The sequence below is a fragment of the Dipodomys spectabilis genome, unplaced genomic scaffold, assembly GCF_019054845.1.
Source record: "Dipodomys spectabilis isolate Male_0828 unplaced genomic scaffold, ASM1905484v1 ptg000089l, whole genome shotgun sequence".
NCBI classification, from domain to species: domain Eukaryota; kingdom Metazoa; phylum Chordata; class Mammalia; order Rodentia; family Heteromyidae; genus Dipodomys; species Dipodomys spectabilis.
The window spans coordinates 18,071,708-18,090,558 of record NW_024870766.1 but is presented as its reverse complement, the minus strand read 5'-3'; the positions used below and the strand labels follow the sequence as shown (position 1 = coordinate 18,090,558).

At 39.1% G+C, this 18,851-nt stretch overlaps 1 protein-coding gene across 1 annotated transcript; it reads left to right on the top strand.

The window, feature by feature from the left end:
- Positions 1-7,502: 7,502 nt before the first annotated feature.
- On the top strand, positions 7,503-11,937 carry Ccdc71l (coiled-coil domain containing 71 like). Its single transcript, XM_042684710.1, has one exon. The coding sequence runs from the start codon at positions 7,785-7,787 to the stop codon at positions 8,478-8,480; it is 696 nt and encodes a 231-aa protein (XP_042540644.1). The 5' UTR covers positions 7,503-7,784; the 3' UTR covers positions 8,481-11,937.
- The last annotated feature ends 6,914 nt before the right edge of the window (positions 11,938-18,851 follow it).

Sequence of the window (18,851 nt, the reverse complement as noted above, 5' to 3'; positions counted from 1 at the left end):
TTAATAAGTCCACCATTCCAGGACAGTGACATAGATCTTTGTTATTGAGTCTGTTCCCATTGGTGGGGACATTGATGTTCTATTTATGGAGGAAAGATGCTTGTTGCTGAAAGGATTAATTAACATTAGGTATTAGGATTCAAATTCAAAAGCACCACAAGTAGGAATGTGATAGTGAAAACACCAGAGAGAAATGGAAACTTTTGTACTTGGGTATAGTAAAGTCCAAAGAACACATAGTCTTAAGAGCAGTCCATATGAAAAAAAAGAAGGGTTTTTAACTAATTCTAAATTTAATATCAATTAACAATAAAGATTATCAAGAAACATTATACCCATAAACTGACACATTGAATTGAAACTCTACTGTTTTTACCAAAAACAATAAAAAAGTAAATAAAATATTAAAAAAGGAAATTATCTGAAATTAAAGATTGGTTCTGTAAAGCTCTGAAAGACAGGGTGAAGACTAAGAGAGAAAGTGAAAGTAGATTTTTGACTAAAGAAATATCTTTTAAGTAGACTTTAAAGACGAAATGATTTTAGTTTATTTTAGGTGTAATTTCTCATTCGGCCAATTTCCTTGTTCATTTCTAATTTAAGTAATTTCTGATCTAACCAATAATTCACCAACAAACAATGTACATGTATCATGTTATGATTTAGCTCCTCAGTTTATTTTCCATTTGCTCACCGTTTTTTCATTTCTTTATTTTCTTTTCCTCTTCATTTATGGATGTACCTAAAGCCTCTTTTTAGAATTCTATTTTTATGAACAATGTGTTTGAGTATATCTCTTTATATAGCTTTTTCTATGATTTCTCTATGTGTAAATAATTTACTACAGTCTACTGGTACCATTTAACCAATTCTAACTAAGTACAGAAATCTTCCTTATCATTATATTCCTTTGTCTTGCCAGCAACATTAGAGATTTTCAGGGACACAAATATTTGGTCCATGGTAAACATCAGATATAATTTATAGTCTTCTCTGCATATTTTTGTCTACAGTGTTTTTTCTTCCTTCCCAGTGCCCTAAAAACTCTTTTGTTGTTTCTTTTCTGTTTAGAGAATTTCCTTTAGCTATTTTTCTTAAGAATTTGTTTGCTGACAGCAAATTCTCTATTTTCTTTTCATATAGAATGTTTTTATCTTCTTTTTGTTCTTAAATAATGCTTTCTCAGGATATAAGAATTTGAGTTGATAGTTATTTTCTTTCAACACATGAGAAAAGTTGAGCCACTTTCTATGGTCTCCATTTCTGGTAGGAACTTCGTTGTCACTTGAATTGTTTTTCCTTTATAAATCTTACACACACACATGCACATACACATATGTGTGTATATGTATATACACATATATATATGTATATATGTGTATGTGAATATATATTTTTTCCTGGAAGTCGGGCTTGAATAAAGTTCACTTTTATTCAAGTTGATTTTAGTATTTTTTCCTTTGTTTTTGATTTTCAGAAGTTTGACTACAGTGTATCTTGATGTAGACTACTTTAGGTTTGTTTGGCTTTGGTTTTTAATCTGTACATAGTATGTCTCTTGCAATTTGAAACATTTTCAGCCATCATTTCTGTGAGTGCTTTTTTTTTTTAATCTTCTTTTACTTCTTTCTGGTTTCTTTTCTTTCCTTCCTTCCTTCCTTCCTTCCTTCCTTCCTTCCTTCCTTCCTTCCTTCCTTCCTTCCTTCCTTCCTTTCTTCCTTCCTTTCTTTGTCGTGGGACTTGATCTCTGGGCATTGTCCCTGAGCTCTTCAGCTCAAGGAGAACTCTACCACTTGAGCCACAGTGCCACTTCTGGTGTTCTGGTGGTTAACTGGAGATAAGAGTCTCATGGACTTTCCTGCCAGGGCTGGCTTTGAACCGCAATCCTCATATCTCAGCCTCCCGAGTAGCTAAGATTACAGGGGTGAGCCACCAGCACCCCGCTTTCTTTCAGGTGTTTAATGATATATTTAAACTTCATATTCTCACTTGGGACTTCATTCACTAGTTATCAGTTTATTCACCTTTTTTCTTTTCAGTTCAGGTTGAAAAATGTCTATTGTTATATAGCTTCAAATTCACCATTTTTTCCTTTCTCCTCCATTCTACTCAGTCAAGTTTCCTCTGAGACTTCCATCTTCCATTTACTATGGTCTCCTTCTCTTCCTTCAAGTAGGGCTTGATCTTAGGGCCTTGTGCTCTTGCTCAGATTTTTGGATCATGGCTGGATCTCTGTAACTTGAACCACACTTTCACTCTGGTTTTTTTTTTCACTTCTGTTTTTTTTACTGATTAAATGATGATAAGAATCTTATGGATTTGTCAGTCTAGGCCTGCCTCAAACTAAGATCCTCAGATCTCAGTCTTTTGAATAGCTAGAATTATAGGCATGACCCATCAGTATCTGGCCTTGGTTCCTCTTTTTTTTTTTTTTGTCAGTCATGGGGCTTGAACTCTGAGCTTGGGCTCTGTCTCTGCTCTTTAGCTCAAGGCAAGCACTCTACTGCTTGAGCCACAAAGCCACTTCTGGTTTTCTAATGGTTTATAGGATATGAGTCTCACGGACTTTCCTGTGCTGGTTGGCTTTGAACCATAATCCTCAGATCTCAGCCTCCTGAGTAGCTAGGATTACAGGTGTGAGCCACCGGTGCCTGGCTTGGTTCCTCTTTTTTATCTTCTCTTTATTTAGTAAAATTCTCTTTGCTGTAGCCCTCTATTTAAGATATTCATAATTTCTTGTTGATATATTGTGATGTGGTTAAATCCCTTACAATTCTATTATCTTTCCCATCTTGGTCTTGGCAGTCATAGATTGCCTTTTTTACATTAATATGAGATCTTCCAAGTAGATTTTTCTATTGAAATCTGGACATTTTTGGTATTACATTGTAAGGCTCTGGATCTCATTTAAATCTCTTTCAATTGTTTTTCTCTAACATTGTTCTAACAGACAGAGGGACCTCCCTCAAGATTGCCAGGGAGGCATCTAGATCTCTCACTCTGCTTCCAATGACACCCAAGTTAAGGAGGGGTACCTCACCACTGTTGTGTGGCTTCCTACTAAGGCTAGAAGAAGCAGGGGTGTTGTTTCTGCACCTCATATGTCTCCACTTATACTGGAGTATAGATGCTATGGCATGCGTGATTGGAAGTTTGAATTCATTATCTAACCTTCTATGTATACCATCCCAGAAGAGGTGTTGGGGGTACCTCTTTTTTTTTTTTTTTTAAGGTAAGGTCTTGCTTTGTTTTCTAGGCTGGCCACTAGGCCTAGAGGGATACTCTTGTGTACTCTGGCAAGAGTAGAAGTCATCATTTTTATTGTGCTGTTTTACAGTGGTAAGACAATTATTTTAAATGAGATTTCTGTTTTGTTCAGCTATGTGTTTCCTGGTATCATGACTACAGAAAATGAATTTTGTTAGGTCTTTTTTTATATTTCTCAGCATTTCTGGTTCTGAGAAGTGAGTGGAAAAGAATGAAAAGAAAACCCAGAGAATTCACTGACATGCCCTTTTTTGGATTTTGAGATTCCTGCCTTCTTCATTCTGTTTTTCAGCATTCTTCTGTCTTATAATACATATATAGATAGATAGATAGTCCTCAGTTTTTGCATTGTATTTTTCAGGAAGAATCAGGGAAACTATAAATATTCTATCTTTCTAGATGCATAAGTTCTATCCTTTAAGCCTATATGGCCTTTATGTGTTTCAAAATAACCAGTTTTAGAGCATAGCAGAGCTTTGAAATGACTTTTTTGGATATAGTGAAGAAGTTGAATTGTTCCTTGATATGTCCTGCTATAGCTAATATCATTTAAACTAGAAATCAATGCTAATTCTGGACTAAATACAAAATTTATAATGTTGAAAATAACTCTGGACAAGCATTAGAGACCTATATGTTAGTCTTCCTGTATCCAACACTGTGACCTTGGCCAGATCTCTTAGTGCCTCTGTATTTTTATCTCAATTAAGAGGGTTGGACTTTAAATATCTGTAAATGACTTTTATAGTACAAAATATAGTTTTATAACTTTATAGAATTTTACATATTTTATAATATTAACTATATTTTAATAGTATCCCTATAGTTTGCCTTTTCTTTCTAATCATTTTTATTTTTACTCATCAATTCTATTACTCTTTTCTGAAAAGATCTAGACTTTCTGTAATATAGGGCTTAAAATACGTTGGCTATGTTGGCTAAACCAAATAAAATACTCAAAATTAGATAAGTCAAATAAGAATAGCTATAATTTATTTCAGGTACTGTAGTGTCTTATGAATATTCTCATCTAATCTTCAGAAACACCCACTGACATAGAGTTTACATCCATTTTCCAGATGGGAAAACTGAGGTTCACATGATAAAAGAGTGTCCAAAAACAAACAAACAAAAAACCAAAAAACCCTCATTGAAAATGTGCCTTATCTTATGCCTATAATTCTAGCTACTCAGGAGGCTGAGATCTGAAGATTGTGGTTCAAAATAAAAAAAAAGAAAAGAAAATGTGCCTTATTCCAAGTGTATTTGATTCCAGAGCAGATGTTCCATACACATGTATTTTTTATTCTTTTTGGTCACTATTCAAGGAGCAAATTATTTTTACAGAAATAGGATAATAAAGAAAAAGTTTGGGTAGCTAAGAGAAATATCTTAGTTTTGATTTCTCTAAGCAGTTCATTTTGTTTAGATTCTTTTTTCAAACAATAATTATATAGAAAATAGATGCAACAGCTATTTTTATGTTTATTCTTATTATCTATCATTTATTTATCAGACATATGGAGCCTTATCCTGAAGAAGTAAGGGAATAAATTGAGGATTATATGCTATAATTCCTCAGTAATAAGAATTTGTCAAGTTCCAAAAAATAGTATCTCAGTACTAGAAGGAATACATTACCTTTATGTGTAAAATTTACTCACTTATGGAGAATGAATAAGAAATGAATAAGACTATTTGGGCCAATTAAAGGGTGAAGGTCAAGAAGAAATTAAGAAATAAAGGAAAAAGAACAGAGAGCAAATCCATCAAAATTAAAATTGTAAAATAGTTTAAACAGTTGAATATGATACTGGTTCCTAAAACTAGCTATGAAAAACGTTTAAACAGCTTAACAAAAGGAATACCAAGAAGCTTAAAAATATTTTGTACAAAGAGGATAGGAATAAGGGGGAGGGAAGGACAAATGGTGAGAGAAATGGTAGGTGAATACAGTCATAATACTCAATGAACATATGTGAAAATGAACTAGGAAATTTGAGAAGATGGGTGGAGATGGGATAGAGGGGGGAGAGAATAATGGAAGGGGTGACAAGGTTCAAGATATAATATACACATGAATGGACAAGTTAAATTGAAACTCCCTTTTATAACAAAGATAAAGAATAAAAATAATTTTGTTTAGATGTGATGCTTCTAATAAATATTGTGTAAAAATTGAAATTAAAGTTTATGTGGATGCCTAGTACACATTTATATGTCAAGACCTGAAGAACTAATATTATAAATTAATATGCAAGTGTGACAATAGCAATATAAGAATCTAGAGCTAAATTTATCCTAATTTCTTTTCTTTTTCTGTGAAGTCCTGCTAATTTTCAACTGGCTTACTTTGTGTTATTTCCTATGTCTGTCTGTAGGAGTATTCCAATAGAAGTTATTCAGATTTCATATTACCATGTGTTCTCAGAATTATCAAGGGAACTGATTGTGATATAGATTTGTTGCAGTATAATTTCTTTATAAGGAGTTAGGCAAGTGATAATTGGCTGAATAATCTTGTTCTGAGATCACAGTGTGCTTTACTAGGAAAATAATTTTCTCTTCAGAAAGTTACAATTATTTTAGCAGCTTAAACACTGGTCATGGTCAGGAGTTTTTGCCCTAAACCCATTGTGTGGAGAGGATGGTCTAGATAAACAACTGGCAAATTATTTTGTCTTAGTTTCTATTGAAACTAAACAAAATGTTATGTGGCTCAAACAAACGTAATCAATGTTCAATAAAAGAAAGATTAAAGCCTGCCCAATCCTGAGTAGGGAAAAAGTAAGAATAAGAGCACATTTTTGTCCTTTGGTCACCCCACTGAGGTATAATGCATTTTTTACAGAACTCAAAAGTCAAGGCATCATGATTTGAAAAAGCACCAGTCAATTATATACACCAGTAGAGTAAATGTCCAAAGGCATAGCATTCTAGTCTTGCTATGAGCAAGCTGGGATAATGAACCTCTGTGGGTCTAAAATTGCTCATTTGTGAAACGAGTGGATTTAACTAGGTCTTTTTCAGCTCAAATACTCAAGAAAACAATCAGCAACTGTAGGTAAATCTCAAAACTTTGTTACTGTATAGTCTGCATCAAAATAATATGCTTACTGAAGAGTGAAGTTTTATACCTACCTCAAAGTTCTGTCATTTTTTTTAACCTTAAAAATCTTGTGTTGAGTGCTTGCCTAACACGTGTGAGGTCATGTACTTAATCCAGCACCAGAACAAGAAGTTTAAATTGCAACATAAATGTAAAAATTACCCTGCTCTAAGCAATGTTAATATTATTTTCTTTCTCAAATAGTGGTATTTTATTGAGTCACCAGGCAAACACTGAGTACTCATTACCTGACAGGCACTTGAGTTGAGTGTGGAGGAATGAAAGGATCACAAAAGAACGACTACAACATTCTCTTTCCAATACAAAGGCAATGTGTTCTTAACAAATAGGCTCTTTTCAAGAGAACCTTACACTGCAAAGATACTTTCTTTCTAGACAATAGGGACAATAGGGAGGGTGCTACACTTGAACATTTGATAACCACGAAAATGTGAGGGGGCACCACAAAAGAACTATGTACTTAAAAATTAGGATATTTTTCTAATGGCTTTGTTGTAACTGATTTTTGATGAATTTAAGATATATTTAATTTCATAGAGAGCAAAAGGTTTTGCTTTTCTAATTACCAAAGTATCTAATTACCAAGCAAAGATCATATTGTCTGATACTGTCTTCTTGAGATGGCTTTAGGGTCAAGAGAAGGGTTACCAAGATGCCTAAGGATGCTTTTGAACACTAGCTAAGGGCTGGTGCAAGGCCCATCCTTCTAGACGTTAACACACAAATCCTTTGCTGTTGATGCCTGGAAAGTCTTGGGGCTCCCTCCCTTTGTTACTTAAGACTGGTAGATTTGCCAGCCCAACCCACCACACTGCACCCTGACTCACTGTCCAAGATGGAGCCCACAAGCACCCCTTCCTCTAGACATGGCAACCCTCACGTTCCCCACCCAACTGTTGATGAGGCGCGTTGTGTTCTAGGGCCACAACCACCACACACACCAACCAACCAACATTCCAAGGAACTGGCCATTCCCCCATGAGGCCCCGCCCCTCTTCGGAACGTACCCAATGGGTGGAGTCGGAGCCGCGGGTGGGCGGGCACTGAGGCGGGCACATTGAAAGAAAGGCGGAGGGCAAGAGGAAGCGAGAAAGGAGAAGAAAGAGAGGCTGGGGGAGGGGAGGTGCGAGGCGCCGTCCAATGACAAAGCCCCGGGGTGGGCGCCGGCCGCCATCTTGAGCCGGGCGGCAGGATATCCACCGCGTCCTCCGCCCTCGGAGAGAGGGGAGGGGCGGCGGCGGAGGCGAGAAAAGTAGCGAGGGAGCGAGAGACGCGCCAGGCGGGAGGCGCCCGTAGCGGCCGTCGCCGCGGAGCTCGACGCGGACGCGGGGCGGGAGACGGCAGCGGCGGCCCCGCGAGTGCGGCGGGCGGCTCCGAGCGGCCTCCGATGAGGCGCAGCGTGAAGAGGCGGCGGCGCCGGCCCCGGGGCGCCTGGGACTTCGGCGGCGGCGGCGGCCCCGGGGCGGGCGGCGGCGCGCCGCCCGAGGCGCGGGAGGAGAAGGTGGTGTACTCGCGCTCGCAACTGTCGCTGGCCGACAGCACCAAGGCGCTGGGCGACGCCTTCAAGCTGTTCATGCCCAGCAGCACGGAGTTCATGAGCTCCGAGGCGGAGCTCTGGAGCTTCCTGTGCAGCCTCAAGCACCAGTTCTCCCCGCACATCCTGCGCAGCAAGGACGTCTACGGCTACTCCTCCTGCCGGGCCCTGGTGCCCGACCCCGCCGAGCCCCCCGCCGCCCGCAGCCGCCCGCGCCGGCCCGGCCCGCGCGCCGCGGCCAGGAGGAGGCGCCGTGGAGTCCGCGCGGCCCCCGCGGCCCAGAGGAAGCCGCGGCCGCCGCCGGCTCCCGGAGAGCCGGGCCCCGCCCGGCCCGGGGAGCCCGGACCCTGCAGCTTCGGGGGTCGCAGCCTGGAGGAGATCTGGAGGGCCGCCACCCCGACGCTGACCACCTTCCCCACCATCCGCGTCGGCGACGACGTGTGGGGCGAGCGCAGCCTGGCGGCGGCGCGGCGCCGAGCGCGCCAAGTCCTGCGCGTGGACCTGGAACCCGTGGTGAGGCTGCGCCGCTTCCCGGTGCCGCGGGCGTGAGGGGCCGCGGGTGACCCGCGCCGCCCTGGCCCCGCAGGGACGGACAAACGTCAGTCGAGTGTTTACAGATCGGCCCGCACCCGGTCCTCAGCGCACTTTAACCAGACCCAGCCCCCCGACGGGCTCGTCCCGCCCTTCGCCCCGGGACGCGGGGGTAGGGGGGCTGCGGGACAGGTGTGTGTCCTCGGCCGCCTCCCGGCGTTCCGTCTGCGGGAGGAGGAGCCGGCCGGACCGCGGGGGGAGGGCCCTGGGCTTCCTGACCCCAGATTGAGACGTATCCAGGACTACAGGGGGCAGACTCGATCTCCCCCTTTTGGACTCTACCTCACTGGTCTGGAAGTCCTCCGAAGAAGATCGTTTGTGTTGTTTTTTTTTTCCTTCTTCTTCCAAAAGCATTTGTGGTCGTGTGCTTGTGTTTAAAAAAGAAAAAAGGCACAATTTTGACTTTGCTCATTCTCCTCCCTTGACCGCTGCCACCCTTCCTGCTGGATGGAAGATCGGATATGTTTTGTGCTGGTGGACTAGTTTGTGCTCAGGGTATTCTGAATTTCACTCGTTTTGTTAAGTTATTGTTATTTTCCCCCTGGATTCCAAAGCCTTGATCAAAGATATTTTCTAAGAGTTCAAGTTTATAACTGATAGGAGTGCAAGGACTTCTATGAATTCAGTGACTTTTACAAAGAGACGGAGAAGTATAATTTTAGACATTTATATAAGGTTTTTCTCATAAAATTTTATGTTGCTATTTACTGAGCTTCTAGACAAAAATGGTAGAATACCGTTCTCAAGTTTTGTTTAGGAAAAATTGACTTGTCAAATTCTTTAATTGAATAAAATTTAACGTGTTTGGAACCGCATCGCTTGTGATAAAAAGTGAATTGTGAACAACTGGCGTTGGTGACAGGAATGAGTGGAATCCAGTTGGAGTTACTTTGGCCTCGTGTCACCGTCTAACATAAAAATCCAGGAATGTTCAAGGGACGACATTGTAAAATGGAAGTTGCATTAGAGAGATCAATGCATGTGAACAGCGAATAAAGGGATAAACGGAATACCCATTAGAATTTCAGAATGGATAATGATCTACAGGAAGGGTGGGGCCATTTCTTGATATCAAATAACTAGTTGAAGTTACTGTGGACAACATACTTTTTTTTTCTTTTTTGTTGTTGGATACCAAGAAATGCCCAGATTATTATTCATTGCCTTTATGAATTTCATGACAATTCATTGTTTTTGTCCTGTGAATTTTCTCTTTTTTTAAAAAATCATCTTTCCATTTATAATTATGCTTGCAATCTTTGACAACTAAAGGCCACAGGAATCAAATAGAGAACTACAACAGAGCACTGACCCTTCATTACACTTTTATAATAGTGTGTATACCATACCGCCCAGTATGGAATCCTTGATTAATCCAAGTGCCTTTGGTCATTGGTGGCAGCAAGACTTAATGGTTTTTAGCCAGTGGTGCCACAGCCAGCTTTTACCGCAATACCTAAAGGGTCAAGTGTTTTTGTGCTACTAGTCTTACAAATTTAAGTATTCTGCCATGGAATGATCCATACTGGGCTGGAACTTGACATGTTGAATCCTTAGTGCTAAAGTTTCTGTCAGTTTGGCAGCTTCTTGGGAAAATAAGTTCCTGTTTGATCCTTATAATCCTAGAATTCAAATGGCATAGCTTTCTGAAAATCATTATTTTAAGTTTAGTAGTCCATAGAGTGTTGTGACTTAATTTCAGTGTTGTTTTGTAAAAAGAACTATATATATATATATATACATATATAAATACATATATGACTTTATGCCAGTTTCCCAATAAGCCTAATCTTTATACTCAATAAATTGTTACACATGCTGTCACATGAATAAATAAAAAATGAATATAATCAGAAGGAGAGTGTTAAGTTATAGTTGTGTGAAGGGAAGCTAAGACATATTCTGTCAGTCTTTAGCCTCCTTGCCAAATGTATTTCAGATACATACGATTTTATTCCCAAAAAATATAGTTAACTTTTATAGCTAACTCAGCACCTGCAGAAAATGTATTTGTACCACTACACTATTGTACAGTTTTATAATAGCTGAAAACAAATCCAATGGCCATATTAAAATGTAATTTCAACATGTTCCTTACCTAGTTTCCCAGAGGATTTTGAAATTAGACTAGCAGAGAGAATAGCTTTTCTCTGCCCACAACTAAAACAACCCAGTGACACCATGCATTTATTTTAACTGAGATTCTTGACAGTATTTTTCTTATGCCTTGTTACTTTAGTGCACTTGAACTCATGTAAATGATTCCTTGGCTTCTTTGCAGTGATGTCAGTTTGGATCTGATTGCCTGTCTGAATTCAATATAGCTCATCTGGGCTACTAAAATGTCATGCCATTTCTAGTTTGTGGAGTAAGATGTAAAAAACAAAATAAGAAACTATTTTTGTCAAGTTTTCTTCAGCGAAACATATGACCACTCCTAAAATGTGAAGAAAAACATCTAATACAGTTGGCTAATGTATAGTAGCGTGAAAGTTTTGTATGGATACCTTTGGGCAGAATGTGAAAAGAAATTTGGCATAGTGGCCTCTATTGTAAGGCATCCATTACTGTCCTATAAAATGAATCTTTAGCTTAGTTTGTGTATAGTTTTTCAGAGAAATCTTATAACATGCTTTCTCTTATATCTTGTATAGCACAAGTAGAGAGGGACATCTAGGAAAAAGATCTATCACCTGCCTATGCTTTCATTTAAATGTTTGACTTTTGAGTGCCTAAATGTGGTGACTGGCACCTGACATGACCTTTTGAGATCCTTGATGTCATTTTTACCTTCCTCTCGGTCAACCAGCAACTTTTACTTTAAGTCAGTAACATGATAGCAAGCTTCATTGTTGATAGTGCGAGGTGTTGCTCTTGTGGTGTGTGTTTATTTTGTCTTTAAGTTTGAATTCACTATTGGACAAATGTAACAAGCTGGTGGCTAATACCTACTGATTTGCTATGTGCAAATGACTGCTATTTTTCAGAAATTCCTTCAATTGAAAATTTTTTTTGAATACAAATCTGAACAATTTTGGATGCAAACTTTTTGTTTTAAGGGTTGCCACGGCGTTCTTTAAATAGGTGATTTTTAATGAACATATATATATTAACATTTACTTTATTGGTATGTTAATTTTTAATAAACTGTTATGTCTTAAGTGCATTAGAAAGCAATTGTTTGTAGTGGAACTGAAGTGTTTCTCTGGATGGTTTAATGTGCATATGATTGTACCTTGCTTTTTAACTTATTAACTGTAAATAAATTTTAGATAATACAGTGTCTGGTTTTTTCTAATGATGCTGAAAGTTTTTGAAATGAGATTTTATGTTTGCATGTGAATGAGAAAACATCTGAATTTACAGTTGAATAAGTTTTTACTTTTTGTGAACTTTAAACTCTTGGAAATCTCTACATGTGTTTTGTGTTGTTTTTGGGAGTCTATGTTCTACTATCAGTTCTTTAATTATCTCATGAATCTCTAGGATGGTGTTTCAAACCTACACCATTACCCAGTTATTAGCAGTAATCCCTATTGAGAATGTGTCAAGGGTCTGGGAAGGTGGTTCAGTGGAAGAATGCTTGCCTTGCAAGCATAAGGCCCCGGGTTCAATTCCTCAGCACCACATAAGCAGAAACAGCTGGAAGTGACTCTATGACTCAAGTGGTATAGTGCTAGCCTTGAACTGAAGAGCTGAGGGACAGCACCCAGGCCCAGAGTTCAGGAGCCATGACTGACAAAAAGAAAAGAATGTGTTAATATTTAGGGTTCTGATTCCTGACCCCTCTCCAGACCCATATGTAGTGAGAATTAAAGATCTACAGCTCCCATTACTTTATACTGTAATAGTCTATGATTATGAAATAGAATTAGTTTGTATGAAGTTTCTGTGTCAGGTTCTAAGAAAACAAAACAATTACAATAGTAAAGACTTCTACTGAATAAGGGTAAGGCCAGCATTTTCACTACAATTTACAAGGCAGAAGTTTTCTTGATATTCGCAACCCTGCAGCAAAGGCATTATTGAATACTATGTGGCCTGAATTCCCTTTGTAATTAGGTTCCTGTTCATTGGAGGTAGCTTGGCAAATGGCTATGGAGTCACATGGGCTGGGATGGAATTGTCATGCCTGGTTTCATGATGTGGAAGTGTTGGGACTCTAGGTAAATACATTTTGAGCCTTAGCTGCCTCCACTATCAAGTGTGGTTACTAAAAGAAAACTCTTGGGATATTGTAAATACTGAAATGAATGAAAGATAAAGGAGATGCTATGTAGACTGAAAATACCTATTTATATACACTGGGAGTGATCCCTTGGCATCCAGCTTTTTCAGCCTCCCAGCCAAGAACAGACTAATCTTGGAAAAGTATGAGACAAATTTAAGTGAAGGCAATTCAGAATGAAAATGAAGACTAATTGTTTTGTAGCTTGTGGAAAAACTATAAGGCAGGAGATTGGATTAAGTTGGTCTATGACAATTTTCACTGAGAGATTTCTTTAAAAATTATATCTCTGAAAGGTATTTCAAATGTGTACTGTGTCTTAAAAGTATCACAATTTGTAAAAGCAATATTGTTATTCATCTTGTAAAAGATTTTCCCTTAATTTTTACTTGGAGTGATTTTGGCAGAGCTTAAGAATCCTGTTAGTTTACTTGAACTGAAGCACGATAGAATTAGTTTGTGTGAAGTTTGTACTTCAGGCACTAAAGGGAACAGAGTACAGTAGCTACGCTTGAAACATGAAATTGTCACAAAATAAAATGATCTTCATATCTGAAGCATTGATACGGTTTTAGATGTTTCATATAAAGCCAGTAATTTGTCTTTGAATCCTCAGCACAAATAATAACAGACCATAGTCTTAAGTTTGTGAGCAAAGTCAAAGTAGCAGTATCTACAGCTGATAGAAAAGAATTTCCTGGAAAAGCTATTGGATGGAAGTCACACGGGTGCAGCAACTGCAAAATTGAGCCTAAGTGCAGATTTTTAAAATAAAACCGAAAACAAAGCCAACTTCCCCGTCTGTGTTTGCTTGTTTTATAAATGTTCTAAGCCACAGCATGGAAAGCATACCCAAAGCTCAGATTGAAGGTGGTCATCATAATGACACCAAAGAATTGGTTTAACCACACAAATTGGAATCAACATTCTCCTGGACTTACTTATTACCTTTTGAAAGTATTTATAAACAAGTTAAATTCTGCCTCTGATTTGTTAACTAGTGAAAATAGGGATGCAAATGATGCATATATCTCCTGAGATTTTTTTTTTTCAATTACATATTGTTTAAAGAATATGGAATTTGGAAGGTGGCTTAGTGGTAGCACGCTTGCCTTGCATGCATGAGGCCCTGGGTTCGATTCCTCAGCACCACATAAGCAAAAAGAAAAGAACCCGAAGTGGCGCTGTGGCTCAAGTGGTAGAGTGCTAGACTTGAGTTGAAGAGCTGAGGGACAGCGCCCAGGCCCAGAGTTCAGGCCCCACAAAACAACCCCCCCAAAAAAAACATATATATATATATATATATGGGATTTCCATCAGCCCCCAACCCCCTGAGATCTCACATAGCCTCAGCACCTCCAAAAGTCCCACCTCAAATCCTATCACATCAGAGACCCACTTAGCAGTCACCCCCAGCCTCCTACCTCCTCCTGATAATTTCTACTATACTTCTAGTCTGTGGATTTACCATAAATAATTTCACAGATAGTGGAGCTGGGTGAGACTAGAGGAGGTAGAGACTTCCTGTGGAAAGGAGATGGGGAGGCCTATACAGAAAGGAGATGGGGAGGCCTATACAGAATGGCAGAAAGGCCAGCTCTACAGATGTACAGCCCTTCCATGAGGGCTAGGTCCAGAAAGGAGGTGTTTCTAGAACTGTCACACAGCCATGGCAGGAGGGCATGTCGCCAAGGAGATTGAACTGTTAATCTCCCTGAAGTAGGACCTTCCAGAGAAGGTAGAGGTGTGAGGAGCTCTTATCAAGAGTGATGGTATTGTCTAGGTGATGACTTTGTGAGGCAGATGGGTCTTTGCATCTTCCTCTGGGGCAGTGATGAGTAGGTCTCCCTCATCCCTCAGGTACCCCTCACTCCCCCCCCCCCTTCGCCCCTACCTGCCAACCTCATATCCACCACTTGCTGAGGGCCATGCTTAAGTGCAAGTTTCTTGCATCCTCTATGAGGCACAGTGGGATGTTGTTGCAGTATATGTGCATGTTGTACCATCACCACTTCAGGAGAGATTATCCAACATCTCAAACATTTATCATCTGTCTGTGGTGAGAAGATTCACAAACTGTTCTATTTAGAATTACAGGATGCAATAGGGTTGACTGCAAAGAACCCTAGAACTGACTGCTGCTAATTTTATTCCCATTAACCTATCTCTCCTCAGGCCCTCTTTCCCCCTTCCTGGCATCTGGGTAGCACTATTCCACTTCCTGCTTCTAGATTGGCATTTTCAATGAGATTCTGTGTGATTATCTGTGTCGGGCCTGTTTCACTTTATATCACATCCCAGTCCATCCACCATGCTAAAATTGACAATTCTTTTATGACTAACTAGAACTGCCGTAATGGGTGTGTGCACCATATTTTCTTCTACTCACTAACTGATGGACATGAGGGTTGATTTCATATCTTGGCTTCTCTTAACAGGGCTGCAGTGATATGGGTGTATAAGTATCTTCTTGACTTTCGAACTTCCTTTCCTTTGGCTATAAATCCAGGTATGGAATTGCTATATTTTCTTTTCTTTTTCTTTTTTTTTTAAGGACATCACATCAACAGTATGTAAAAATAGTCCTTCCCTAACATTTTAGTCAGTACCTGTCAGGTTTGCTTTGGTTATTGTTGGTACTGGGGTTTGATAGGGAAAACAAGATAGGGCCTTGCTTTATATCTGTGTCAGCCTGGACTATGGTCCTACTATTTGTGCTTCCTGGTGTTGCTGGGATAATGGGCCCACTGTGTCTGGCTAATTTTCATCTTTTTGACCAAAAGGACATGGTTCCTCACTATAGTTTCGGTTTGTATTTCTCTGAAGATTAGTGGTATATCTTTTGAAAAATAAGTTTTCAGATCCTTTGCCCTTTTTTTTTCAGTATTGGAGTTTGAACTGGGGGCCTTGCACTTGTGTAACTTGCACTCTACCATTTGATCTATGTTTCCAGACTGGCTTTTTGCTAGTTATTTTGGAGATGGGAGTCTCCTAGTCTTTTCTCCCCAAGCTGACTTCATTCTTGAATCCTCTGGATTTCAGTCTCCAGAGTAGCTAGGCTTCCAGACACTGGTTCCCCCCAGCCCCAGCAGACCAGTTTTTGTAATCCCTTCCTGTGACTGTTGTACTCTGCCTGCCCCTAGGGAACTCCATTTCCCCTAAGGCCTCGGGCTCCTATTTCCTAGTGTGCTCAGCTGGAAGCCATTTGTGAATACAGAGCTGGGAACCGGAGGATCCAGGTCCTATATTTTCTTAAGGCTTCCCTACTCCCTTCCCATATCTCCACGGCTCCGGTTCCCACCAGGATTTTCAGTCTTGGAGGTGTTCAAACCTGGGTATTTTGCTTCTATCTTAATAGTGCCACTTTCCAGGCAAGCCATTTGAACCTCCATTTTTTTTCTCTGTAAAATGAGATCACATAGTATCCACCAGCTATAATTACTGTAAGGTTTCAACAAATGCAATGCTTTGCATAATAGCTTAAAAAAAAAGAGTATAGAAAAAAATTGTGTGGTTGTTTCCAAATCTATAGTTCTAAGTCTCACAGATTCAAATAAGCATAGAAGCAAAATAGATGTACAAATATTACATGCATAATATTATAAGTATATAGTTTAATAAATTACAAAAATATTACTAATATTTCCCTAATGTTCTTGGTAGTCACTATTTGCTTATCTGGCTCCATTCAAGATGATCATTACTCTAGCTTCTCATAGCACAGATAACTTTGTACTATTTTTAGATTTTATATAAGTGGATTTAAATTCTTTCAAAATTATGTTTGTACCTTCCATCTATATTGTTGCACGTAATTGCAGGTCACTTGCTGGCTTGTTTAATTCCATTGTGTGACTATTTCAGAATAGATTTATTCAACTCTCAATCAGCATTTGAGTAGGTTCTACTCTGGGGAAACTATGAATAAAACTTCAGTGAATATTCTAGGACATGTCTTTTGGAAGATGTATTCATGTATTCTGTGTTTTTTTTTTCTTTTTACCATATAAAGGAGTGAATTTGCTGGGTCAAATTGCTTTGATAGGTATTGGCAAATTGTTTTCCAAAATTGTTATACCATAAGTATCATAAGATTTCTTTTTAAAAGTTCTTTTGTGCATTACGATTTTTCCTTTGTTCTTAAGGGTAAAATGGTTTTATTTCTTCTACTTTTAAATGAAAGGATATTTTTGCCTCTTCTTATCATTTTAAAGCAGAGCTAAAAACAAGGAAAAACTTCTTTCATATATTTTCCTCCCATCCTTTATATAAAACCAGCTTCAAAAGTGGGCCTTCACTCTCTCCACTTCTCTTCAATCTAGTATTAGAATGCCTAGCTACAGCAATAAGACAAGATGCAGACATAAAGGGGATCCAAATAGGGAAAGAAAAAATAAAACTCTCCCTCTTTGCAGATGACATGATCTTGTATTTAAAGAATCCCATAGACTCCACTCCCAAATTACTCAAGCTGATTCAAAACTTTGGCAAAGTAGCAGGTTATAAAATTAACCCCCAAAAATCAATGGCTTTTCTGTATGCCAACAAAGAAAATAGGAAAGCAACTCCATTTGTAATAGCCACACAAAAAATAAAATACCTAGGAATTAACTTAACTAAAGAAGTGAAGGACCTCTATGATGAAAACTTTAAAATCTTGAAAAAGGAAATCAACACAGAACTTAAAAAATGGCAAAACCTCCCATGCTCCTGGATTGGAAAGATTAACATCGTGAAAATGGCAATACTTCCCAAGGCTATCTACAAATTCAACGCAATACCTATCAAAATTCCACCCTCATTCTTCAAGGAAATAGAAGAGGCAATCCAAAAATTCATATGGAACAATAAAAGACCCCGAATAGCAAAAACGCTCCTCAACGGAAAGAACACTGCTGGAGGAATATCAATACCAAATTTCAAACTCTACTATAAAGCCATAGTAATCAAAACAGCTTGGTATTGGCATAAGAACAGACCTCAGGACCAATGGAATAGAATTGAAAACCCAGAAATGAACCTACAGACCTATAGCCATCTAATCTTCGATAAGGGAGCTAAAACAATAGAATGGAAGACAGACAGCCTCTTCAGTAAATGGTGCTGGCAAAACTGGTTAACTACATGTAGAAAACTAAAGCTAGATCCTTATATATCACCCTGCACCAGAATCAACTCCAAATGGATCAAAGACCTTGAACTCAAAGCAGACACTCTGAAAACATTACAGGATGGAATAGGAGAAACCCTGGGTCTCCTTGGCTCAGGCCGAAATTTTCTGAATAGAGACCCGGAAACACAACAAATCAAAGAAAGGTTGGACAAATGGGATTGTATAAGGTTGCAGAGCTTCTGCAGGGCAAATGACATAGCTAGCAAGATCAATAGAAAGCCCACGGACTGGGAGAAGATCTTTACTAGCCATACAACGGACAAGGGTCTCATATCTAAAATATACTTGGAACTCAAAAAATTAAACCACCCAACAACAAATCCTCAAAGAAACAACTGCCCAATAAGTAAGTGGGCGAAAGACTTAAAGAGAAACTTCTCTGAAGAAGAAAGAAGGATGGCCAATAGACACATGAAGAAATGTTCAACATCCCTAGCCATAAAAGAAATGCAAATCAAAACAACATTGAGATATCACCTCACTCCAGTTAGAATGGCAAAAATCAAGAACTCTAACAACAACAGATGCTGGAGGGGATGTGGACAGAAAGGAACCTTACTTCATTGTTGGTGGGAATGTAAATTTGTTCAACCACTTTGGAAAGCAGTATGGAGGTTCCTCAAAAGACTCCACATAAAGCTCCCCAATGACCCAGCAATCCCACTTTTGGGCATTTACCCAAATAATCACAAACAAGGCCACACTAAAGCTACCAGCACAACTATGTTTATTGCAGCATTATTTACCATAGCTAAGATATGGAACCAACCCAGATGCCCCTCAGTAGATGAATGGATCAAGAAGATGTGGTATATATACACAATGGAATTCTATGCCTCCATCAGAAAGAATGACATTTCCCCATTTGTTAGGAAATGGAAAGGCTTGGAAAAAATTATATTAAGTGAAGTAAGCCAGGCCCAAAGAA